At 41.1% G+C, this 26,873-nt stretch overlaps 1 protein-coding gene and 1 non-coding gene across 8 annotated transcripts in view; both read right to left on the bottom strand.

The window, feature by feature from the left end:
* Positions 1-26,873, bottom strand: part of TTC13 (tetratricopeptide repeat domain 13) — a 126,688-nt gene that overhangs the window by 19,123 nt on the left and 80,692 nt on the right. For 3 of the 7 annotated variants that reach the window (XM_066382976.1, XM_066382927.1, XM_066382918.1), the window contains exons 5-15: positions 21,477-21,542; positions 19,874-19,966; positions 16,869-16,985; positions 15,809-15,919; positions 10,244-10,326; positions 8,167-8,308; positions 7,718-7,892; positions 5,567-5,723; positions 3,637-3,767; positions 1,942-2,074; positions 1,161-1,253 (exon numbers count right to left, since the gene is read on the bottom strand). In XM_066382976.1, coding sequence (XP_066239073.1) covers positions 1,161-1,253; positions 1,942-2,074; positions 3,637-3,767; positions 5,567-5,723; positions 7,718-7,892; positions 8,167-8,308; positions 10,244-10,326; positions 15,809-15,919; positions 16,869-16,985; positions 19,874-19,966; positions 21,477-21,542 — 1,301 coding nt within the window. The remainder of the gene's footprint in view (positions 1-1,160; positions 1,254-1,941; positions 2,075-3,636; positions 3,768-5,566; positions 5,724-7,717; positions 7,893-8,166; positions 8,309-10,243; positions 10,327-15,808; positions 15,920-16,868; positions 16,986-19,873; positions 19,967-21,476; positions 21,543-26,873) is intronic. The other 4 variants (XM_066382967.1, XM_066382957.1, XM_066382937.1 and 1 more) reach the window with 3 other exon arrangements.
* LOC136390219 (U6 spliceosomal RNA) lies at positions 1,650-1,756 on the bottom strand. The gene has a single exon (XR_010748652.1). It is a non-coding gene; the product is annotated as a U6 spliceosomal RNA (small nuclear RNA).

Below are 26,873 nucleotides of genomic sequence, written 5' to 3' on the forward strand. Positions count from 1 at the left end.
AAAAATATACAAGTCACAAGGGGAAAAATTATTTTCTAGATTAAAAAAAAAATCTATAAATGACATTGCCATTAAACTTAAATGTCAAAAGTATATAGAGTATTGCTTTCTGGATGCCAATTTTTGTATCTAGAAGTATTTTAGATATGACATTACTACCATATTTGCAGAATTTACCTATAATTAAATTCAATGGGTGATGTCCTTTATGATTTGTTCATCAGGTACTGAGAGGGTGGCTGAGCACAGGAGGGAAGGTAAAGAGGTGAGCACTGCGCCTGCCTCCCTAAGCTGCAGAGCCTCTGGGCGGAAAGGAAAAGCCCCCAGTAGGCGTGGCCTGCAGTGTTACTGATCCAAACCCTGTGTGTGCTGGGGGGTTGGAGGGGGCAGCCCTTCCCCCACAACTGGCATGCAATATATCATGATAGTACAATAAATGTCACATTCTCCATCCATCTAATAACTTTCATGTTTTAGGACTTGTTAAAATTTGACATTCTAGGCCCTGGCCGGTTGGCTCAGTGGTAGAGCGTCGGCCTGGCGTGCAGGAGTCCCAGGTTCGATTCCCGGCCAGGGCACACAGGAGAAGAGCCCATCTGCTTCTCCACCCCTCCCCCTCTCCGTCCTCTCTGTCTCTCTCTTCCCCTCCCACAGCCAAGGCTCCACTGGAGCAAAGATGGCCCGGGCGCTGAGGATGGCTCTGTGGCCTCTGCCTCAGGCACTAGGATGGCTCTGGATGCAACAGAGCGACGCCCCAGAGGGGCAGAGCATCGCCCCCTGGTGGGCATGCCGGGTGGATCCCAGTGAGGCGCATGCGGGAGTCTAACTGCCTCCCCATTTCTAGCTTTAGAAAAATGCAAAAAAAAAAAAACAACCCCCCCCCCCGCCCCCCCCCCCAAAAAAATTTGACATTCTAGGCACTCTACCCTTCCTCAAGTTCTGCATCAAAACAGAGCTGGAAAAGGGGCAGGGCAGGTGCAGCGCTCCCCTCTGCAGCTGGACCACTGAGCAGAGCGCAGGCACTACGCTGCAGGGCAGAGCGAATCTGCGGCCCTCGCCAAAGTCACCAGGAACAGAGCAATGTCCCCCCACCCTTGTCTCCAGGCCCGTTGATATAGGATAAACTCCTGACAACAACCAAGATGCACAGAGGGTCATACCTGATTAAATTGATGTGGTTGTTAAAACCTCTGCTGAGACTTCGTGCTGGCATCTGATCCAACCACAGCACTGGCTGGTCGGGGTCAGCAATCCTATAAAACAGAGCTTGTTAAAGATGAAGACCTTTTACAACCTAAGAAGGTTCAAGAGCATAAAAAGTATAAAGACATCTTTGCAAAAGTGGGGTGAAAGCAATTGCTCAGACTGTTATATCTACAAACATGAAACACAAACCTGCAAATTCCAAATAGGTGTCCCAACTGGGCCAAGGAGGAAGTCATCAGAGGTTTTCTAGTAGAGCAGTGTTTTCTCATGGAAATGACTATCATTAGTTATCTAAACTATCGCTGGTTATCAGACACTTCAAATATCATATAAAGGGGTGTACACTGAATTCATTCAAAGGTAACAGAGGTAATGAAAGGCTCTTTCAAAGAGACTGCTTTTCTTAAAATACTTCTTTTAAAAACGTGTTTGTTTTTGTAAACATTAATGGAGTGTATTTCACGAATTTGCGTGTCATTCTTGTGCAGGGGCCATGCTAATCTTCTATGTATCGTTCCAATTTTAGTATATGTGCTGCCGAAGCGAGCACAATGGAGTGTATTTCAAAGAATAATGATGCCAGCAATTTCTGACAAACTTTAGAGAAGAAAATATAATGCACAAGGCTTACTGTTAGTAAATAAAACAGATTTTAAAACCTGTAAGGTTTTAAAAAGGTGATGTTATTTTACAATGATTAGATCTTGTTTTTTTCCTTCACTTAAATGTAGTTACCGTCTCCACTTCACTGCGATGTCAAACATGTCCCTCCACTGCATTAGGCGTGTTTTTCCATTCATTCGGACCTTTGAGTTGGTCCACGTCCTCTGGACAGCCTGCATGACTTCCAGTGCTGCTAAGCCCATGGCTACCAGAAAGAAGCGTTGAGAAAACCGAGACTGTAAGTACACATTACAGGGACAGATTTGCAGTGAGTCTTGAGGATCACTTCAGTCATATAGCTGACCCATGAACAATGCAGGTTTAGGGACACTGACCACTGCATAGTCAGAAACCCAGGTACAACTTTAGATTCCCCCTAAATTAACTACTATTAGCCTACTGTTGATCAAAAGCCTTACTGATGACATAAGTAGTTGATCAACACATACTTTGTATGTAATGTGTATTATAGACTATTCTTAGAATAAAGTAAGCTCAAGAAAAGAAAATGTTATTAAAATCATAAGGAACAGAAAAGACTTTTACAGTGAGTTTACACTGTAAAACTGTGAGTTTACACCGTCTGTTTACAAGACAACTTTGTCAGCACCTATATCAATATTGTCTCACGTGATATAATGTATATGCTATACGTATCACTAACTCTAGACATCAAAAATGAAAAGCTCATGCCTGACCAGGTGGTGGCACAGTGGATAGAGCATCCGCTAGGGATGCAGAGGACTCAGGTTTAAAACCTTGAGGTTGCCAGGGTGAGCATGGGTTTATCTGGCTCATCAGCTTGAGTATGGAATCATAGACATGACCGCAAGATTGTGTTGGCTTAAGCCCAACGTCACTGGCTTGAGCAAGGGGTCACTGGCTTGGCTGGAGCCTCCCGGTCAAGGCACATATGAGAAGACAATCAACGAACAAGGTGCCACGTGAAGAATTGATGCTTCTCATCTCCCTTCCTGTCTGTCTGTCCCTATGTGTCGCTGTCTCTATCTCTCTCTCTCTCTCTCTCTCTCTCTCTCTCTCTCTCTCTCACACACACACACACACACACACACACACACACACACACACACACAAAAGAAATAAAGAAAAACTCATGTGAAAAAAATTTATATTATTTGCAGGCATAATGATTCATGCACTGATAAGGAAGAGTCAGCAGTATGATTGCTTTATGGTAGCCTCGTGTAAACCAGGCAATTGTATCACAGTCGAAAGGAAACCTGTATAAAGTTTTCTAACATATTTACTGAAAAAAAAAATCAATGCATATGTGGACCTGTAGGCCAATTCTATAAAAAACGAATCACAAGTATTGGTGATTTAATAAGACCAAATGCACATTACAACCACAATGGCCCTACTAAAATGAAAATCTATCAGAGGAAGCTAGAGACACCCCCGAGGTTGCCCCCTCCCAACTCTGCTCCCTACTGAAGCACCTGGGGGTTCAAATTCTCCATCACGCCTACAGTTAAGGAAACAGCTCCCATGGATGAGTTGTCTGACCTATACAGTCACACCTTCACGCCTAGACTCTGTATTTATATCCACACTACAGCAACAGCACAAAGGCAACGCTGGAAGCAGCCTTCTTTCAGAACTCAGATGAATTAATCTACACACTTCTGTAATGGTCACATGGAGATTTGAATAAGCACAACACATGATATTTTTAAAAAGCACATCATTTAGCAACCCTTGCTCTTCTGTCAGAAAGATCTTCAGTTTCCGATAGTTTCCAAATACCTCTGTGTATTCTCTTGTTTGGCAGGAAACCAGGTGTTTCATATTGCATCAGTGATCCCAAACGGTCAGCTACACAAATCAGCTCCTGTACCTCAGACTTGTAACTCTCAAATGTCTGATGTAACACGTCTCTGGAAGAAACATTATGTACATAATAAAGATTTTTACAACCCACATAGGGTAATCAAATTTCACCTGAAAAGCAGTCACTTCCTCCATTGGAAAACTAATCAAGAGCCTATGACTACTTGATTTCTACTCCAGTGCTCTGCACCCAACCACACACAAAGTAACAGAGGCATCCAGAGAGTATACACACGATTACTGTCACATGCTTGTTATTAACACTGGGAACTGGTTTGCAATTCAGACTATTACTTGCTCTGTAAACTTCTCCAGATACATAACCTGCATGGACTGCCTTCTTCAACAGCAACCAAACCCCTGCACTATATCCATTGCCCTCCTCACGATTATAGCAGGTATATATACTTGGAATGGTATGTGTGACCACTACTGTTTAGCTGTCAATCTGCTACAACAGGGGTAGTCAATCTTTTTATACCTACTGCCCACTTTTGTATCTCTGTTAGTAGTAAAATTTTCTAACACCCACCAGTTGTAGTAATGGTGATTTATAAAGTAGGGAAGTAACTTTACTTTATAAAATTTATAAAGCAGACTTACAGCAACTTAAAGTATATAATAATAATTACTTGCCAAGTACTTTATGTCGGATTTTCGCTAAGTTTGGCAGAATAAATCTTTATAAAACAACTTACTATAGTTAAATCTTTTTATTTATACTTTGGTTGCTCTGCTATCGCCCACTATGAAAGCTGGAATGCCCACTAGTGGGCGGTAGGGACCAGGTTGACTACCACTGTGCTAGAAGTTGTCATAACAAAAATTGCAATTCTAAGTACAGGTTGTGTTTGAGGTCCTGAAAACCACCCTTAGGTGGTTATTTACCAGGAGGACTCACAGGAGTTGGCTGTCATTTATTATGGCAAAAGGACACAAGCACCAATCATCAAAGGTGATCTGCCTGGTTATCTTTCATAATCTCCCTGTTTGATTGTGATTTCTTTATAATTGTTTTTTCTTCATAGTTTTTAAAATACTTCATTTGGAGTTATTTCAGCGTCTGTATTCAACAATTCCAATTATCTGAAGTCCTTGAGGGTCTAAGTCTATTTGTTGTTTCTGTTGATTCTCACATTAATGACCTTATTCTGTGGGAATACTTGGCCTAAACTGGCACTAATTCCTTCCTAGGAAGAACTTGTATTTGCTGTTGTTAAGATTCTGGGCATGCCTCCACACAGCATCACTTTAGCCCTTGAAGTTCACAAAACCCTCCTGCCTATGCCTCCAGGATCCCATTGCAGTAGCTGTTAGATGCACTCACCCCTCAGGACACTTGCTAACCTTTTACCACTCTGGTTTGAAAACCCTTTCTTTTTAGAGAGTGAAAGTTGATCTTTAGAGATTTTTCTTAATTTTTAAGGCACTGCAGACTGCCAGGAATCAGTATCTACTCTAGACCTAACTGTTTTGTGATGGGATAACTTTTTGGCATTTCCATTTTGCCATACTGCTGCAGTAGTTAGCCAGCAGTGTATTCTCAGACTTCGCATATGTTAATCATTTTATTTTAAGAGTGTAACATGGCAAAGACTGCCAATAAGTGCCAGCACATCTGAAAATTGACAATTGCCCAAAATGAGCAGGGAAGATCAGGCTAGAAGAAATGGAAATACCCCAAAATAAGTTTCATGGTACTTTATTAACTAAAAGAAACATCTGCAGACATGTCAAATCCAAAAATAAATTAATCTGAAACATGAATTGAAAGCCATTTATCAATTAGTTGTTATCATGACAAACTTACAGCTTGTACTTGAAAACAGTCATGTGAAGTACTTACTTTATGTGGGGCTGCAACCCCGGCTGCTCTTCATAGTCGTCTATGAGGAAGGGCAGACTTTTCGCCCAGTGGTCCTTAAAGCTTCCTGGCAGGTCCACATCGACGTTATACTCCGTAAGGGGCGTGTCAAGGTGTGCATGAAGGTACCGAGAGTACTCTGCAGACAGGAAGTGAGATCTGACACACCCACATACTGCTGAAGAAACATTTTTTTTATGGCTAGTTGCCATTCAAACACTTTGTAACAAACTGTTATTTAATTACAAGAATTCTAAATGGAGACTCAAAATTTTACTAAGTCACTATAGTTCTATGATAATCGGAGTAACCTGCCACTGACTTGAAGTCACCTGAGTGAAATACAAGTCAGTCAATGTGGACCACTTTGGCTAAATTTTAGCCACCTTTCCATGAACTGCACCAAAGAGCTCATTTTTCAATTCCAGAGTCTGGGACTCCAAGTTCAGTCAGACTGAGTCTGGTTCTCTGCCAATTGAAAGAGGATGAACTGCCTACATATATGATTTCATCAACTGACTGATCAGCTGCTGCTTATCACTAAAGCAGTGTAGGATAAACATCCAGGAGACAGAGTGCCCTATCCTTCAGTCTACAGTTCACAAATCCAAGTTCTCTGAATCCAGGAAAAGAGAGGGAACTATAATTTAGAGTACAGAGCTGTGTTGCCCAACAGGTAGCTCCCAGCCACCTAGCTATTGAATACTTAACATAGAGGTAGGGTGAGAAACTAAATTTAATTTTTTTATTTAATTTGAATTAATTTAAACTTAAAAATATATTTGATTCAATTATTAGAAAACTTCAAGATGTTTGGAAGAGCTAGATTCATACATATATGAATCTATTTTTTCAACTTTTAATTTTATGAAATCTAGCCTGACCGGTGGTGATACAGTTGATAAGAGTGTCAACCTGGGACACTGAGGACCCAGGTTCAAAACCTTGAGGTTGCTGGCTTGAGCACAAGCTCATCCAGCTTGAGCGCAAGCTTATCTGCTTAGCCTGAGGCCAGCAGCTTAAGCCCAAAGGTTGCTGGCTTGAGCAAGGGGTCTCTGGCTTGGCTGGAGCCCCCTGGTCAAGGCATGTATGAGAAGCAATAAAAGAAATAACTTAAAGTGCTGAAATTATGAGTTAATATTTCTCATTTCTGCCTTCCTGTCTCTCCCTCTTTCTCTCTCTCCCTCTAGCTAAAAAACAAACAAACTGATGTTTCTCACCTCTCTCCCTTCCTGTCTGTCCCTATCGGTCCCTCTCTCTTTTACTCTGTGTCTGTCACAAAAAAGAAAGAGAATTTAGTGACCACATTGAGATGTAGTATAAGTATAAACTACACAGCAGATTTTGAAGACTTAGAACAAAAAGGTAAAATGCCGAATAAATAGTGTCCCCAAATTAATTTTATGTTGAACTAACATTGTGGATACACTGAATTAAATAAAATGTGCTGTTCAAATTCATTCTACTTGTTTGTTTTTACTTTTTTAATGTGGCTACTGGAAATTTCAAATGATATACATAGTTTGTAATATTTTTCAGTCAGACAATACTGGTATGGAGGGCTAATGAAACAAAAGAGAAGAAATGGAAACTAAAACTTTGGGCTTTATATGAAAACAAAAACATCTTTACACATGGCAGTGAAAAGGTAAGACTGTGACTATTAAAGGGGTAACTCAAAGATTTGCTTTCCTCCTCATTCTAATTTAATTTCTCCAAACTAGGTGAGAATTCTGATAAAAGAAAGATAGCTCAGAGATGCCACCTTCATATTTTGTGTAAAAACCTCAGGAAAGGTTACTTTCCTGTCGCTCCTGTATCTTTAGGTAAGAGATAGTACATGAATACCCAGATGACCGTCACTTTGAGTTCAAACTATGTTTTTCAGACTTAACTAAATGTCTTTTTTTACTTTAGAAAGAAAATATATAGAAGATGGCAGAAAAAGCACTGAATTGGTCCTTAGAAGACATGGAGTCCATTTAGTCCCGATTCCACCACTAACCGAGGGGTGGCTGTGGACAGGTCACCTCGCCCCTTGGACCTTGCTGTCTCATGGAACGCAACAGAGATAATACAATTTCCACAGCCTCGCAAGTTAAAAGTCAACAGTTCTGCAATGTTCTGTCTTACCTCGGAGGTATCTCACTTTAAGGTACTCTGGGCTGGCCTTCTGGCCTGGGAGAGGGTCATTTAGCATAACTTTAGTTTGTGCCTTTATGCCTTCATAAAACTGTCCCATTGCCACGTGGCTGAGTCCTTTCATGTACTGGCACACCTCGTTATAGGGCTCCAGCTGCAGACACCTCTGCGGCACCGAAGGAGAAAATGCCGTGTTAGTATCAATACAACAAGAAAACTCTCAATGGCTTAATTCTTTCATCTGGAATTAGAAAATTCCCTCCGGGCTAAATCAGACCAAATGCATGCTCTGTAAATGAGTCTATCGGACAAGGCAGTGGTTTTTCTCTCCTTTTGTGGAGGCATAAACACTATTCTTACCATTCTGCCCATTCATTCCACTGACTCCGTTGGAAAACAATCCAAGACCTGCAGTGACCATCTCCCTGAGGGACACCCACCTTGAAGTTCTTCAGGGCTTCCTGCAAGCTGCCATGGTGATAGAGCATCATGCCCCGGAGTTGGAGGGTCTGCACATGGTTCTGGTTGAGCAGCAGGGCCTTCTGAAAGCTCTCGGTGGCTGCTTCAAAATTGCCCAGTTCTCTAGGGATTTGACAATAGTCATGAGCACAGTGGACACTTTAGTAAACGTGCATAATAAGTTATCTCCAGAATATTCCATCTGTTAGTGAGATACCTTGGTGTGGGGCTTCCTTTTTAATTTTACCACTTTACCAACTTCTAGCCTGTGACACACCATCTCGTTTACTTTTTCTAGATCTCACCAGATTATAGGAAAACCAGAGCTCTTGACAGTCTTTGGGGGAAATTAATTTATGACTTATTCATGAGCTCTAACCCTTAAAAAACTGTGTATAAATTTTAGTATTTTCATAGAAACATGTATTTCTCCTTCAGAAAAGAATGTAATGTGTTATAATCATAGAGGTTTAGCATCTGAATCAAATTCATAAGCTTAAAATTGTCTATTTTTCTGCCACCAAAGTTACTTTATTTAAAGTTTAGTATATTGCTATATAATTTAAAATTCTGAAAAAAGTTTAGACTTGTGATCATTTCAGAGTAGAAATGGTTATTACTGACCAACCCTCTTTTACATATTAAAATGTTTTCAAATAATAAAGTACCTTCAAAATATCCAATATATGTCAATTTCCTATAAATAATGACTACTTTTTAAAATGTAACAGCTTGTACTTATACAGCACTTTACTATTTACTGGGTGCTTTTTATGTAGTTTCAATTTTATTCCCAACAACTGCATGGGACAGGAAGGATAAATATCACCCCTTAAACCTAAAGCAAATCCAAATACACTTTCTTCAAGTCAGGATGACAGAGCTTCTCCAGCTGTCCCATCAGTTAAATAAGATCTCAAATTTAATCTTTCCCAAATAAGGTATCTAACAGAATTTTGAAGGGAATTTCTGTTAATATCTTTCTTTTCTAACTTGTATAATCACTCTGAATAAGTCAGAGCACATATATTTTTTCAAAGCTAGAGTAGGAGTAGCTAGCTCTACTTCCCCCTGGAGCCAGGAAGCCAGGGGCTAGGCAGAAGTACTCATTCCTGATAGACCAGGGGTCGGGAACCTTTTTGGCTGAGAGAGCCATGAATGCCACATATTTTAAAATGTAATTCCGTGAAAGCCATACAACGACCCGTGTACGTTACGCATTATCCAATAAAAATTTGGTGTTGTCTCAGAGGACAGCTGTGATTGGCTCCAGCCACCCACAACCATGAACATGAGCGGTAGGAAATAAATGGATTGTAATACATGAGAATGTTTTATATTTTTATTATTTTCTTTTATTAAAGATTTGTCTGCAAGCCAGATGCAGCCATCAAAAGAGCCACATCTGGCTCGCGAGCCATAGGTTCCCAACCCCTATGATAGAGAGTATCAAAATTTTAACATTTCCACCTGTCTATTCAAGGAATCCTCAGACAGATCAATGTGATGTGAGTATTAACCTTAGTTATGGCCTAAAAAAAAAAAAAAAAAAAAAAAAAGCAACATCTATAATGCAATAGCTAATGATGCCACTATTCTAAACAACAGCCCAGGGAAGACTCACATTTTGTAGACTATATACACAAACTAGTTGTTTTAAGAGATTAATAATATACATCATGCTATCTCCTCTGATACATGGGTTTCATTTCTATCCCGGAGAAGATGCCTTTGCAATTCAGAATGACTGCTTCTTCTGGCTAAGACATGCAACTTCACTTAGATATCACTATCATGTGAGGCTCTCTTGCTTCCCCACACTACACCAGTGTTCTTCAATCACTGGTCCACCAGAAACTGTGTCAGTCCACGGAAGAGTTACCACCCTGATGCTATATGAAGAGTATAGACACCAATGATCTTAGTTGAATTTGCTTATGCTCAGGCTGATTTCTGCTATAGCAGTCCCTGTATTTTTACAGGTCCCCAAGTGCAAAAAGGTTGAGAATCACTGCTCTAAAACCCTCCCTCCTCCCCAACTGTTATTACTCGACTTACCTATAGGCCTGCCCCAGACTTTTATACGCATCGATAAAATCAACTTTCTGCTTCAAAGCTTCTTTGAAGGATTCAATAGCTTCCTATAAAAGCATATAGTAAATTATTTCATTTGCATAACTGTTAAAATGGAGCTTCACTTAAATCATTAAAGGACTTATATATTATACATGATCTCACAGAGACTTTTTTAGTAGGAGGACTTTTTAAAAAAAGAAAGAGAAAGTACAATAAACTATGAATCTGGAGGATTCAATTTCCATTACTATGATCAACAGCAGAGCCTTAAGTCTCTCCCTCTCAAAATGGGAAAACAGTTTCTCATTGTCCTTTTCATCAGTCTAATGATATCCCCTTCTTATTAATATAATTTCTTTAATTAATAAAAGCCCCATGGAACAAACCAAGGCCTAATGGCTGTGTGAGATAACTCAAAATGGTCATAACTAGCAGCAATAAAAGAGAACCAACAAAAGAGGGAAAAAAGCAAGCCCAAGGTGAACCTTGTTTACAAAACAAGCAAATAGGCTGGGAGATTGGCTATCTGAAGGACCCCCGGATCTCCGAGGAAAAAGAAACAGTGTAACAAAATAAAACAGAAAATGTCCAGTTGGGGGGTCTGGGGCCTTGCGTCTGCCAGCACAAAGCCAGGTCTGCGGCTAGGGGCAAGGGAGTAGGGAGGCCACGGGGGCAGTGGGCTTCGGGGACGAGCCCAGAGGAAACAGAGCAGGCCTGGCCACTGCAGGATTCACCTTGTGTAAACCACTCACATTATGCACCATTCTGTTTCAGAATCAACATCCCAGGCTTAAACCAGTGAATGTATTTTCCATTATGATTATTTACTTTAACAAAAATTAGGAAGACATTTCCCAGAGTTCCCAAGGGAAAGATGTAACTTATTAAGTTAATGGCTACAAAGTATCATGATCTCTAATAACTTCAGTGAGAAAGACTATAAAACTTCTGTGACAATCACTTCATACCTGATTAGAAAGTTCATAGCAGAAAACTACTAAAGGATGTCACATGCCTTGCACATAGTAGGCGCACTCAATAAATACTCAATGATTTGGTAGGCACACAAAAGCATTTTGCAAAAGTAGTACAACCCTAATTCTTTTCAAAACGTTATTTATTCCCTGCTTCTTGATTGTCTCAGGAGTCGGGGATGGGGGTAGCAGGGTAAGAGAGGCTGGCTCTTTAAAATTCTTCAGAGGCAACAGTAGGACTGCACCTGCTCCTTAAGGAACCCAACTGAATACTGTTTGGTAGAATGATGACAACAGGTAAATTTTAATATTTGAGAAATGTTAAAGGCCACTGTTAGTTGGGCTTCCTGTTGTGGTATAGTCCTATATTTAAAAAACTTTTACAACTATATTTTTAATTCAACAAACATGTATTGAGCGCCTACGATGTGCCAGGGTGGTGTGAGGCACAGGGAAGACAAAGATGAGCAAGTCATTATCTCTGTCCTCTAAGAACTCATAGTCAAGTTAGAAAGCTAATAGTGTCTAACCAAGTTATTAGAATGCGAACTAAGAACTACAATAGAGTAAAAGTCTCTGGGAATAAAGAGAAAGAAATCACTAACTGAGCCTGGGGATACAGAACAGACTCCACCGAGGAAGTGACAGCTGAGCTGGGTCTCAGAGACTGAGAAGGAACTTGGTAAAGACAGAGGCCTTGTGGACAGGGAGGGGGACTGCGCAGGGGCAGTGTGCACAGAATCGGGAGGTATGGGTCAGCGGGAGTGCAGGCTGCATGGGCAGGAGTGGTGGAGAGGGAAGGGGTGGGAACCAGGCCAGTGTGGTCAGTTGGGCCCAGACAGGGAAGGGCTCCTGACATGCTCTGCAGGCTGGCCAGTCCCAGTAAGCAATGCGGACTCGGGTCTGCAGGCAGGGGTGTGACCTCACAGACTAGACTCTCTAGAGAGGATCACCACTGTGCAACAATAAAGCAGACAGACTGGAAAGGGGAGAGAACAGAGCCCAAGGAGGGGGTGCTGTGGGGTCCAGGCAAGAGATAATGAAACTCGAACTGAGAGAGAGCCTCAGGAGAGAAAAGAAGGGTCCAATTTGGGAGACATCTGTAAAGGCCAACTAAGACAGAACTGGGTGGGTGGCTGTTTGAGGCTAGGGGACAAAGGGGAAGGGAGGGTGTTAACCTATGTGATGTGAGGAGGAGCAGGAGGAAGGACAGCAGCGGGGGTTATGAGGCCAGCTGAGGCATGTTAAGTCTGGAGTGTTTGTGGACGTCTGGTGGAGATGCCCGGGGACATCTGCTGTCCACTGCACTTACAGCATGCTCGGACGCCACAGTTCTTCAAAGTCTGATTTCTCTTCAGCTTTTAAGAGGCTTTGGTTTCAGGGTTCCTGTCTAATCACTGCACAGCTCTCTACCTCATTCTGCCAAAGAGGGGACATAGCAGAATCAAGATTTTAAGCCATTGGGAACAAAGAAACTACGTTTGAATGAATCAATCTCTAAGCATATGAACTGGCTCTGAATTCATTCGTGTAGCGGATGCAAGCATCATCATTCTTTGTGGCCACCGTCCCTACTAGCTGGTGGCAGCCATCAGTGAGGCTGCTCACTGTCACTAAGAGACCAATCTCAGGTCACTATCAGAGTGAAGGCCAATAAAAATACGTGCTCAGAATACATAGTTTTTGAAATATCCTTGTAACATAGATAAAACAGGGAGAATTCGATAAAAAAAAGTTTGCTGGGTTTTTTCCCTCGGAAAATCCAAAATGTCTGAAACATCTGCTGAATCGGACAGCTCTGGAACCTGTCATGTAATATTGCCTAATGTATTTCTATTGTATTATATTATAAAGTAAACAAGGAATTATCCACTTAATTAAACTATTGTTGATCTGGAGAGACCTGTCAGGATATAAAGATAGCGCAACTCATTGGTCCATTTAATACTGTGTCTCTCTAGTTAACAAGAGAAGCAGAGATAGCTAAACTAAGCTTATTAATTTAATTAAGGCATTTCACCTCTGACTCAGATCTCCAATCTGTGTAACTGGGACACCCTCTGCTCCTTTTATACTTCGTGGGGATGCCGCTGGGCTCAATGAGACAATATGTAAACACGCTGACCTCCTTGGACAGCAGATCCATAAAAGTGCAAAGAAAAGTTCCCATCTCTTACACACACCGACCTTGTGTTTATGAGCACGGTTAAAAGGAGAAAGGACCAAATCATTTTGTTAAGATTGGTTTTCCGAGGGGCTTCTAAAATTCAGACCATGAAAACACTGTTCCTAGGTTCTCATCATGTGGATTTAGAATAAAACAGACTGAATTTTAGTCCTTGTCCAATCAGTAGTTAGTGCCTTTGTTATAGCTCTTTCCTGAAAAATTCCCATTTCAAAATAACACAAGAGCCTTGTCCACCTGCCTAAATCTGACTTTATAGTTAAAAGTGAAATCATTGTTTTGCAGTTGTTTACTTTAAAAAATATTTTTAACTTAATACTAACAGTTAGTATTTTTTATATTCAACTCTTTTTCTCTCCATGACCTTTTCAAGGGATAGCCTTTGAATACAGTGCTGTGATTATGAATTTCAATTTATGGTGACTGAGAGAAGATGAGAGAAACAGAAGGCAGGTACAAGTAACTGGAAAAATCCACTCGGCAGCTGCTCAAAGTGCATTTTAAATGATTACTCTCAGAGCCCACGACTGCCAGTAGGAGCCCAGATGGATCAGACAGAGGCCTTGTTAGGACTTCCTCCACGTACCTGAAAAAGGTAGTGTAGGAAATGAAATTTTCTGCAGTGTAGGAAATGAAATTTTCAAAATTCCTTTTGGTTTGGTTTTTAGTGGATGAGAGTTACTATTTTTTTTTTTTAGTCTACAAAACAGATTAAATTAAAATTTCACATGTAAAGTAATCCATTATAATTAATACCTGACTCATGTTTACAGCTTATTATAAAGTACTTTTCACACATTATTTTATTTAATTCTCAATCACTTCAAGAGGCAGAAAGCAGGATCACCCCTACTCAATAGATGTAGGAGGGGCTGAAAGAATTTAAGTAACCTGTCCAGTAGTGCAGTTCAAGATTCACAGCAAGAGCTCTAACCAAGGCCTTCCAACTCCAAATTCATTGCTCTGTCCTTGAAATTCATGTGTCCCACTAATACTTATTGAGCACCTACTATCTGACAGGCACTGTCTATAACACAGAGGGTTTATAACATGTGGCCTTCTTAAAGGTAAACCTCCCCACCCTGACTGTATGTATGATCCTCAGAATGCTCTCCAATAATAAAATCGTGTTCTTTCTGCCAGAATACCTTTCCCTACCACATGCTACTGACACCATCCACAGCTTTCAACCTTCTCAGTGAAGACTCTCTTGGCCTCCTAGTCAGAATGAAGTGTTTTTCAGCTGTACAGACTACCTGTCTTCAACCGGGCAGACCTGATGTGTCCCGTACAAGAGTGCCTACTGTGTGCCAGGCCGTGGGGACAGAGGGGTGAAGGCCAGAAACCCAGAGCTCTGCCCTTGGCTCACAGCCATGTTTCTGGCCTGCTCGCTTCTGGCATAAGAAAGCCTACTGCACAACAGGCTCTCAACATGTGCTCCAAGAACACAGACTGAAGGGCAGGAAAAAGGGACAGGATGGAGGTGGTATTTCCGCCTGACACTTTGAGTCAGTTAAGATGACACCTTTCCTGTTTCCCTCAAGCCCTCCTCCCAAGAGCAGTCTTCAAGAGATAGCAATGTGATCCATGAATCACAGAGATACCCTCAAACTGCTTCTGGGGGAACCCAACTAAGTATCACCACCTCTGACCTGGAACGCTATCAATGTCTCTCAGTCCTTGGCCACCATTGTGTCAGAATCCACTTTCTAAATGACAGATTTGACCTCAACTCTGTATTTTCCCACAAATCTAGGTTTTACAGCTCATCAGGGCCTACAAATTAAAGTAAAAAATGCGTAGCATAGTACGCTAGACTTTTTAGGTCCTCCCCTGCATCCCCTTTCAGGGCCTATCTCCCTCACACGCCCCACATTTGGCTACCACACGGACTGGCTGCATTTCCATGTTCCTCTGTCTCTCCTCAGTTTTCCTCTCCGCCTCAGCTCCTTTCTTCCCCCACCAACCCTACTTCACCATCAAGGTCCTGGACAAAGTCGACTTGTTCTCTGGAACTTTCTCCAACTTTAAATGAATCTTTTTTATCTGTTTCCAAAGCACTTTGTTCATATTACTTTCTTTAGTGTATTTACCATACGGTAGGTCACAGGGAGAAGAGAACTTTGCAAACTCCATCCCTTGTATGTGTAAAGCATCATTTCTCCCTCCTCTCACCTTTTTTCCACTCCTCTTCTGCATGCCCTCCAAGTACCTGCCAAATAGTAGGAGCTCAATAAATATGTCCACTCAAACTACTTTCTGCAATAAACCAGGTATACTTGAGACATCATTTGGGCACACGCCAAACTAAATTCTACTAAATTCTTCCCACCCACAAAAGAAAAAGCAGGATCATTAGACTGTACACATAATGCACAACACTTTCACCTTCAAAAGTCCTCTGTGAAAGAAAGTTAAACCTTTGTATAGCATAGCTATTGGCTGGTTTTTGTTCAGTTCTAAGGACTGCTGAAAGTCTTCGTGGGCTGTTGCATAGTCCTACAAAAAGCAGAGTGGAAAAAATAAAGTAGTATTCACTAGATATTTGAACATTTCCTACTTCTGATTGGTAGAGAAAATAATCTCAGTCTATTCTGTGCCCTTTTTAACTTAAAGGAAACATTTCATGACCATAAATATTATAAGTGGAATTCTTATACTGGTTGTCAAAATAATTAATTTTCTTAAGAAATTGATGGGAAACATTCACAAAGCTTTAATTTAAGCAGACTGTTTCAACTATAAAAAGAATATTATTTTAAATTATATTTAAGTCATTAACTGTTACAGAAACTTTAAAAACTATTTTCTGGTACTAATATTGTATTGAATACCTCTAAAATAATTATGTTATAGTCAACCTTCAAATGTATTATGCTGAGGTTTTAAAAATATTTCTTCTTTTGCATTAGGAAAATTAGTATAAAAATTACATAACCCCCAAAAGATAACTGTGGCATCATAAATACCACTGTAAGGATAAAAGATATTCCTGTTAGATTTAGGTCACCTACAGAGAGAAGCCACAGTCTGAGAAACCGTATTAGTTCAGGTCATGGTTCTTGGGTTTTAATAGCCAAAGGAATTCAAGTTTAATAATCACATTGATAATAGGCATACCTGCTTCCCTACGCTGACATTTGCAAGAAAGATTAAAGTATAATCTATGAACCAAATTTCTCTTCTGTTTCTCTCTTTCTTTTTTCCCTCTAGTCTGGAATCAGTTACTACTGATAGCTCAAGCAAGACAATGTGTTTTTCGTATTTAGTATTTCTCTGTGGGTTCAATTTCAGTTAAAAAAAGATGTTCTCATAACTACCTGTCTTACATTATCAACATATTACTATACAGCTTGAAACCTGAATCTACAGCAACATTTTGAAGTAGAAGAAAAAGTGAAATCTTTACCATCATGAAAGGAAATATTTCAAGGCAAAAATTACAAACCTCTGATATGAAGTACAGGGTCCCCCGATGTCGGTACAACCGTGCAGAGGGCTGGAGTTGAATAGCTTTAGTAAGATCATTCACTGCCTCATTAATTCGTCCCAAAGGGGATAGAATCTATAAACCCAAAATGTAATAGGAAAGAAAACTTCAAATGATCAGACTTAAAATTGCCAACATTCAGCACACCCCACTCAGTCCTACTCTCTCCACAGACTAGAATCCTTGACCCCATGTGCTAAGCAGTGAGGTTCAAAGGCAACAGGCTGAAAGGCACTCCTCTGTCCAGCCAATGGGGAGGCTAAGGAACTTTGACTGAAGCAATTGCCTTGTAATTGTTCCATTTCTGGGTTATCACAGATGTCGCTTTTCTTTCTTTTCTTTTTTCTTTTTTGTGACAGAAACAGAGAGAAGGACAGATAGGGACAGACAGACAAGAAGGGAGAGGGATGAGAAGCATCAATTCTTTGTTATGGTTCCTTAGTTGTTCATTGATTGCTTTCTCATATGTGCCTTGACTGTGGGGCTACAGCAGACCAAGTAACCCCTTGCTCGAGCCAGTGACCTTGGGTCCAAGCTGGTGAGCTTTGCTCAAACCAGATGAGCCCATGTTCAAGCTGGCGACCTTGGGGTCTTGAACCTGGGTCCTCTGTGTCCCAGTCCAAAGCTCTACCCATTGTGACACTGCCTGGTCAGGCAGATGTCACTTTTCTTGAAATGTGACCTTAATCTATAATTTCACTTTCAGATCAAAATTTGGCATGTCAGAATAAATCTGAAAGAATACTTGGAACCAATGAAACAGAGAAATTGTTGGACACAGAGAGAGCCCTCCATGGTCTATAGCTGTCTCCAGAGGTAGTAAATGCTAAATGACTATTTCTAAGATTGCAGCAGGTGTTTTGGAAGCCCTATAGCATTAATTCTTAACTCAACAGTCATCTGAAAAGCAGGGGAAGAAATACCTGTCTGGAAAGCTCTTTGACCCATCAATTAGTTGTGTCTGGGCAACAGAGAAGCTAGTTCAGAATGCAAAAGTACACCAAAACGACTAATAAAATCCCAAACGGGCATCAGTATTCATGTAATCAAGCTCAAGCATTTTCTCCTCAACAAATGTTCTTAAATTAGGGTTGATTTTCTTCTTATAATCTAGGTCATTTTAATCAAGTTTTACTAACTACTTTCCTATTCTACAGAAACTTCAAAGCAGTAACAGAGAGAGGATTCAAACAGGCACATCACGAGTGACAAGAACGATAGCTCAGGAAGAGGAAAGAAACAAAATGTATGCCTGATAATTCAAAAAGCACAGTGGTCTGGGGTTATATTCTTAGAAGAATTGACATCCCTACCTACTCTGTTAACCACTAGGTACATAACTGAGTTATCACAACCCAGCACAGTAATCAACAGGTAGGATCATGACCCGAGCCACTAAAAATGTTTCATTATGGTCATGAGACATAGACTACTTCAGAAAGTAAAAGATTTCTCAAAATAGTCTCTGATATATATAAATGGTATGCTATAATTTAGCTGGAAAAAAAAGGAGGGGATAATATTTTAGAGATAATCGAAGATTACTTTTCTAAGTACCAATATTATTTCTGGGTATACAGTTAGTTTTTTTATTCACTATACAAAATTTTAAAATCTGCTGAACAAGTCCTCTTCTAAGTGAACTTAGACATTAAATTCATGCTTTATTCATAAAGGTTTCAACAGAACATCCAAGTGATGGAGGGATAAAGCATCAGCAACCCTCCCCGGGGGAGGGTTGAACACAAATTTGCCACCACACAATTGCCCTGGGCACCAGCAGGCATCTGGGAAGTCACGAGCCTCAGGGTTACAGCCCAACACAGACCAGGGATAATAAATGTTATAATAACTGAGAAATCTCCAATAAAGCAAATCTCCAATAAAACATAAAATTCTCTTTAAGAATCTGAAATATTATTTAAGACACTTTAATTTTGAGAGCAAAAACATCACACATAGTTTTGAATTACTAAAACACTTAAGTGCTTCCCTGCTAAGTTTCCTCTCCCAGGAGAGGAGAGAGAAGTAACTTTTTCCTTTCGTTCAACTATGAAATCCCATTTGATTAGATGATTAAAAGTTGTTTTATTAAGGTTAAATACATTAAACTCTAAAGCATTTACATGGTGCAGTAAAATATGTACAACATGAAACCTGATAGTTTGCTACTAGTCTATGAACACAGAAAAATGAATGCATTTCATTTAAAAACATTCAAAGTGATGCCTTCACACATACTCTTTTCTCTGATTTGAACACCACTCCCCACCTTGTCCCCCAGGATGTGGTATCTGATCTGTCTCCAATCATCTCCTCAGGCCTTGGCAAGGCCTGCAACACCCCTTCCCTGTCGATATGTCACCCAGAAACCTGGCAGGCCAAGGCCACGCCTTTCTGGTCCTGAAAAGCATCTCCCCTTAGTGTCTGCTCTTATGGGTACTACCTGTAATTTCCACATTACTTCTTTGTCTCCAAGTCATGTTCCTTCAAGATCTAGCTACAGTCACCCTTACCAGAGCTATGACTCCATGTAGACAGGTCTAGCTCATAAGAATTATAGATAAGCGCGCGCGCGCGCGCACACACACACACACACAGACTTGCTTCTAAAGGCTATAAATTTTATTTTGACCACACTGTCTTATTAAGTTTTGCTAAGGTATATCATATATATAATAAATATAATGCGTAATATACTTTTCAATGAATACTGATAGTAATACTTGTCATAAATGTATATTTTAATGCTAAATGTTACTATTATATGTTAAATCAGGAATATCATTCGGCCCACAGTTTTCTAGTAATTTCAACCATGTTTAAAAGCATTGAGTACCTAGGAGGAAAACACAATAGGGATAAGGGAGCTTTAAAATTTATAAGTAATAAAATAAGAGAAAAAAAAATCTGAAATTCAATGAATCCAATAAGGACAGAGGGAATAAGAAAACCACACTCACTTCTGCTCGTTGCTCAAATACCTCTGGGCGATCTGGTTCCAAGGAAATTACTCGGCTCAGTTCAAACAGAGCAAGTTCAGCATTCTTAATGTCCTTGAAAAGGCATTAGCTTAGTATGAGATACACTGTTACTCAAAACCAGGTGGAACAGATTTTCTGAAATAATTTAGTAATGCTATAACTACTTATTTAGAAATAAATATGAATTCAGCTTCTGTACGACATGTCTGCCAAGTTAAGTAAGTCATATTACCATTGTTAAACTTACTCAAGTCTACCTACTATTAACAGAATGCTGGACCTGACCACCTAGTACAAGTTCCACAGATGATAGAATAGAATATTTCTTAAATTTAACCTATTTAAACACTGAATCAATGTATTTCAAGATATGAGAATGTGGAGACCTGCAGGCAAAAAAATGTGGAGACCGGTTGGCTGCCCAGTGGGAATGTGGGAACAGAAGGGGCCAGGTCAATCAATCCCTTAAGCCTATACACTTCACTGCAAGAAGTCTAGATAGGTTCTCTTTAAAATTTGCACATTACTTTTACATTAAAAATATATGAACATGCTACTTTTATATTAAAAATGTATTCATGATATAAGTAAATTTCATGTCCAGATGTAAAATTAAGAGAGATGAGAATTCACAAGCAGCTTATCTTTGACCTCTACTAGGGAAACTTCAGTCATTTGCTGATGTTCTGAATGTAACATTGTTACTGTCCTTGATGCCTGTCATTCCAAAATCTGAGTTCACTCTCAGTCCTCTCTATCAGAAGTATACTAATATCATGGAATTTCTCCAGTATGCCAGCACCCAATTAGTACACTTTTTTTCAATGGCAAAGATACAAAAGTGATGTTTCTCCCTCAAAGGATAATTCCATTTGAATGTTTTTCATACAGAGGAAGAGAACAACAAAAAACTTTACATATAATGTTCTGGACTGAGAGTGTGGAGATCTGACCCTTAGACTATTTCATTATTTACTATGTAATCTCAGGAAGGCTTTAGTTTTATATCATGATGCTTTCGTTAAGCAAAATATATTTATATTACTACCTTCTTCATGCATTCTTCAGAGAACTAAGGAAAACAGGGGTATAGAGTTACACCTATCTGAGAAAAGTATGCATAAGAAATAAATCTCATCAAAAAAAGAACTTTTTGTTCTTTAATTAACCTTTAAGAATTGTAAAAAGAACTCAAATTCCAAGTCCTACTGTACTGATGATGCCCAGCCTCTGCTTTTACCAATGAGTACTTTGTAGGAACTCAGTTAAGGTCTTATGCTTTTCTTGGTCTGTGTCCAGTTCATCACAAAATAAAGTTTAGGCTGACAAAGACTGTCCTTTCAGAGTAGAAAATATGGCAAAATCAACCTCAGAAGATCCGGGTAGAAATTCCCAGCTCACCACTTCCCAGCCATCTACTTGACCTTGAGTAAATCCCCTGCAGCCACCTGTTCACTGGTGACCTGGGGCAGCACCACTGAGTGTCCCACTAGAGCTCAACAAACAGTGAGCGGTTCTACCAAACCCTGGTCCAAGTCAGGTCATGTAGGCACTACGGGAAGTATAACTAGTCCATACTCACATGTAGGCCCTTCTTTCCATAGGCTATCCCTCGGCCATAAATTGCACTAACCAGATCAGGCTCCTCCTAGTCAGACCAAAACAGAAACACGTCAAAAACTATAAACAAAACAAAACAAGTCAGTTTCTGCTTAAAGCACGTTAACACCACAAGTGACAGCTCTGCTTTAAGCTACCATGCTCCTAAATTGATACACAGTCCCCAACCAGGAAAGTCTGTATTCTTAAAGCTCACGACATGCAGTACATGTTGTGCATTAAAATACTAAAATAAAGAGAACCAACAATACTGAGTGCTAGTGCCTTTCACACAGAGGTTAAAATGAAACCCTCTCGACAACTCCATGACTAGCAGCATCAGCAAGCAAATCTTACAGAGAAAACGGAGGCTCAAAGAATAAACAGATGTGAGTACCCAACTGGGGAATACCCATCAGAGTTAGTCTCCTTTTGTATAATCAAGAAATAATCTGGAAAGAAAGGCCCCCTCTGTGCCAGCACAGGGACGGACAAGACACTAGTTGGCACCAGTCTGTTGGGGATGAACAGTCTTTTATACTAATGGTCAGACCCTTTTTGCAAGCTGCTCTCAGGTGAACTGAATGAAATACCTCTCAGGCCCAAGGACAGAGCCTGCTGCCTGGCCATCAGCCCCTACACAGTCAGGGCTATGAACTGCCCGCTTGCTGCGTGACATGCCTTCCAAATGCACGTAGCCTCTATAGTTTTTACCTCATCTCTGAATTCTTCCCACTATATTTAAGAAAGAAGAGTCAACAGCTTGTGGCTATACAATTCAGGGTGCAACTCCTGACACTGCTAAAGAATTTAACAGAACTGTACCAGACCAGGTACTTTACAAGCTAATCTACTGTTCAGTTCAAATTTGAGAGGGGGTGCTTGCCAGTATTGCAGAAAAAGACACAAGAATTTCAATGATCAGAACATAGAAAAGATAAAGGAGATGCCATGCATTGGAAAAAAAAAAAAGGCCACCTTAAACAAAATGAGGCCCATCTACATCATGTGGCAAACGGGTGAATGGCTGGCTGCCCCGGCCAGCAGACTGGCCTCATTCTGTAGGGGAAACTGGAAGGAACACTTAGGGGAAACAATTACAGATCTCTAGCTTCTCTTGGAAAATTAAAAGATTCAACAAAGCAAGCCCACAGGACAAAACAACAACTAGCTCTAAGTACTGGCTGCCTCTTCAGATGAGGGGTGTGGATTCATCAGGCCACCCGGGGCCTCCACGTCACATCATTACACTTGCTCATTCAAGGCACCTCCCTGCCTTGCATAGAGTTTTGGATTTGTAATTTAAAACTTATATGTAACCAGCATGAAAGGATGCCCAGGCCATTTGCTAAATGGGAAAAAAAATGTACAAGTTACACAGAACTACAGAGGCATGGCAGCTACTTCCTGTAACTGACATGTGATTGTGTGGGTCAGTACATCACTGAGGAAAAGCTCTCCTGATAGTGAAAGCGATTTTCTCACAGTGGGGGGGATTACTAAACATGCCCTCCTTCTACTTAATATACTTGCAATTGTTAATAACAATTCCTTTCAATTGTTTAAAACAAATATGTATACATTTATAAACAGAAAAAAATATTTTAAGTACTATGCACTCTAGAAAATTGCATTATCAATAGAACATGCATTTAAATAAATAGTAAACAGAAAATTTACTATAGGTTATAGAAATTCAGAAAATAAAGAAAAGCACAAAGAAGAAAGGGAAGGGCACCCTATCACCCTTTGAACACTAACATATCCTCCTGTCTTACAGAAAGGCAGAGCACGCAGTTTGGCCACAGAGGCTATAGGTCAGAGAGAGAGGGGCAGCAGGGAAAACCTACCCATTGAGGAACTAAGGTCAGACTGCCTTCATGTTTTCCCATAGCAATAATCCCTGCCAGAGGATAAAACCGTCCAACAACAGCACCTCAGCCAGGCTGGGACAGGGGGCTGGGAACCCACATAGCTTATTCCCCATGATGACCTTCTCCAGTGGGAGGAAAACCTACTCAGATTTGCAATATCTCCAAATGATACTATCCAAGAAGTATTTCTCCTAAAACTGAGAAAATTTTCATACCAGATGATCATTAGGTCAATCAGTAAAAGGTGTATTTAAATAGTTATTCTGCTTGTGTGACTATCATCTCCACGGTCAGCCATTCTGAAGTGATCCTCCTCTCCCCACCCAACACATCCACTCATGGAATCCTGCAAGTTTCACCTCCTGAATACTTCTGGTGTCTCCCTTTCCCAACCCAGCAGCCACTGGCTGCCCTAGTAAAGCCTTCCTCCCTCACCTAGGCTACTGCAACTGCCTAACCATTTTCCTATTTCCACCCTCTGCAGACTCACACAAAGAGTTACCTATCTAACACTGAAGTCTGACCATGTCACTCTCTTGGCTGAAATTATTCATTGGCTCTGAACACCTATAACAGCAACATTCACATTTTTACTCTAGTCCACAGTAAGAAATACATTTTACATTGCAACCCAATACACACATGCATATGTACATCACACACACACACACACATACACACACACGTGTATCAGAAACAGAAGTTCCATTAAGTCACACCCAGACATCCATACACAGTATAATCTAATGTTTTCCAATCTAATATATTTCATTTTTTAAAAAAATGCTAGTTTTCATGTACCAATTAATTTCAGGCCCTTCAGGTGGCAAAAAAGCAATTTGAAAAATTAAGAGGTCACATCTAAATTCCTTTTCAGAAAATACTGATCAGTTTCCTGCCTTCCTGTTCAGCCCCATCTTTCATTGCCCCCTCCCCCAACTCACATTATAGAAGCCAGCACTGTAGAATAGGTCCCTGGACAAATCAGGCTCTGCCCAGCTTAGTGCCTCTTCAAGCAATACCTGCCTGGAATGCCCACTCACTGCCTCTGTGCCCATGAAAGCCCTTCTATCCCTCAGTCTAAGCTCAACCATTCCTGACTCCTCCCAGCCTCCTCTAGGAAACAAACATGCTCCTTCTCCTTGTTCTCTACTATACACTGTATGAACATTAGTCATTCATTCAGTATATATTTACTCAGGACCTGCCTATCTGCTAGAAATGCCACGGTAAGCAAAAACCAACACAGAAGGCAACAGATTCTTTCCTTCTCGAAACAGAGGCAAAGAACCTCAAATATAAATGTAGTTACATCTTGGCCCTGGCTGGTTGGCTCAGTGGTAGAGTGTCGGCCTGGGTGCAGAAGTCCCGGGTTTGATTCCCGGCCAGGGCACACAGGAGAAGCGCCCATCTGCTTCTCCACCCCTCCCCCTCTCCTTCCTCTCTGTCTCTCTCTTCCCCTCCAGCAGCGAGGCTCCATTGGAGCAAAGATGGCCCGGGGGCTAAGGATGGCTCTGTGGCCTCTGCTTCAGGCGCTAGAATGGCTCTGGTTGCAACAGAGCAATGCCCCAGATGGGCAGAGCATCGCCCCCTGGTCGGCATGCCGGGTGGATCCTGGTCGGGCACATGCGGGAGTCTGTCTGACTGCCTCCCCGTTTCCAACTTCAGAAAAATACAAAAATAAAAATAAGGCCCTGGCCGGTTGGCTCAGTGGTAGAGCGTCGGCCTGGCGTGCAGGGGTCCCGGGTTCGATTCCCGGCCAGGGCACACAGGAGAAGCGCCCATCTGCTTCTCCACCCCTCCCCCTCTCCTTCCTCTCTGTCTCTCTCTTCCCCTCCAGCAGCGAGGCTCCATTGGAGCAAGGATGGCCCCGGCGCTGGGGATGGCTCCTTGGCCTCTTGGCCCCAGGCGCTAGAGTGGCTCTGGTCGCGGCAGAGCGACGCCCCGGAGGGGCAGAGCGTCGCCCCCTGGTGGGCGTGTCAGGTGGATCCCGGTCGGGCGCATGCGGGAGTCTGTCTGACCGTCTCTTCCTGTTTCCAGCTTCAGAAAGATTAAAAAAAAAAAAAGGGCAAAAATAAATAAATAAATAAATAAATGTAGTTACATCTTCAATTAGTGCTAGAGAATAAGTGGTACTTTTGGAAAATGCATAAGGAGCTAGACAAGGTTAGGAAAGATTCCCTATGGAGAAGACACCTGGGCTGAGATCTGTCAGGCTGAGACTGCTGGACTAAAGGGAACTGACTGCAAAAGTATCCGCTGGAAACAGGGAGCGTGGTATCTGTTACAAGACGAGGATGGAGAGGTAGGTTAGGGACCTTATTAAGTACTTTTATCTTTAACCTAAAAGCAACAGCAAAGTATGTGTCTGCTTAAAGTATATGTGTAGGCATGGTGTGCATGTGTGTAGGTATGTGGAACGTATGATAAGGCAGGAGATGACAGCCACATCAGCCATCTGGTAGATGATAGTGGCTTGGCCAGGGTTTGGGCACAGCCAGGAGAAGCAGAGGGACATAGGAGATACTTAGGAGGTATACAGGTAGAGTTGGTGTGTGGAGCATGTGGACTCATGAAGCCAGTGGAGGGGGGGTCCGTTCATTGAGTGGACAACACTAAAATATTACCAGAGATTCTTCCACAGTATGGATGGGAGTACACGGAGGGATCAGGGAAGAACATGCAGTTGGTTTGGAACCTTTGAGTTGAAGATGCATTTCAGACCTCCAAGAGAATATAACTGCATTAAAGTAATTCTCTTATTACATCACTATTTTCCATTTACACCCTTGTCTCCCCAATGGAATACCATATCCTCAAGGGCATGTCATTCCATATTTGGGTTTGTGGCATGTGAAAAGTGATAAGCCTTAATACATGACAGCAATTATTAGCAACAAACACTATCTCTATACAATGCAGCTAAGAAAATCTTAATGGATAGCAATGGCTATCAGATCAAAGTCAGCCCGGCTTGCCCTGTTTTTCTCACATGTGGCTAGCAAAATGGAGTACACTGATGGAAAGGCCAGACCTGGGGCTCATTAAGGACAGCTGTACAGCAGATAGTGAATGGCTTCTGGTGGGCCACCCGCTATCAGAGCTTTTACCTCTTTTGGGGGGCAATAAAAACTTTTAAACTTTTAAAAACTAGCCATTCAAACGTCTGCAACAGTTGAAATATGTAAACACTGGCAACTTCCTGAACTGGGTTATTATTTTGGTTCTTGGGATTTCACAGTGGCCCCCACTGGCCGAGGGCTGCAATGGCCCTAATGGAGTCCCTCCTAGCCCTCACCAGGAATCCCCCCCACGTCTAACCCTTACTACCTTACTACAGCAGTGGCTTATAATCAGTACCATCAATGACAGTTAAAATAATAAAGTCAATCAAAAATAAGATCTATTATTTAATTTAGAAACCTTTAATACTAGACTATAACTATGATCACAACCACATTAATTATATATCCTTCTACGCTTTTGGAGGAAATTTCTAAAAAAGA

This window comes from Saccopteryx leptura, chromosome 1 (genome assembly GCF_036850995.1).
Source record: "Saccopteryx leptura isolate mSacLep1 chromosome 1, mSacLep1_pri_phased_curated, whole genome shotgun sequence".
Taxonomy (NCBI): Eukaryota; Metazoa; Chordata; class Mammalia; order Chiroptera; family Emballonuridae; genus Saccopteryx; species Saccopteryx leptura.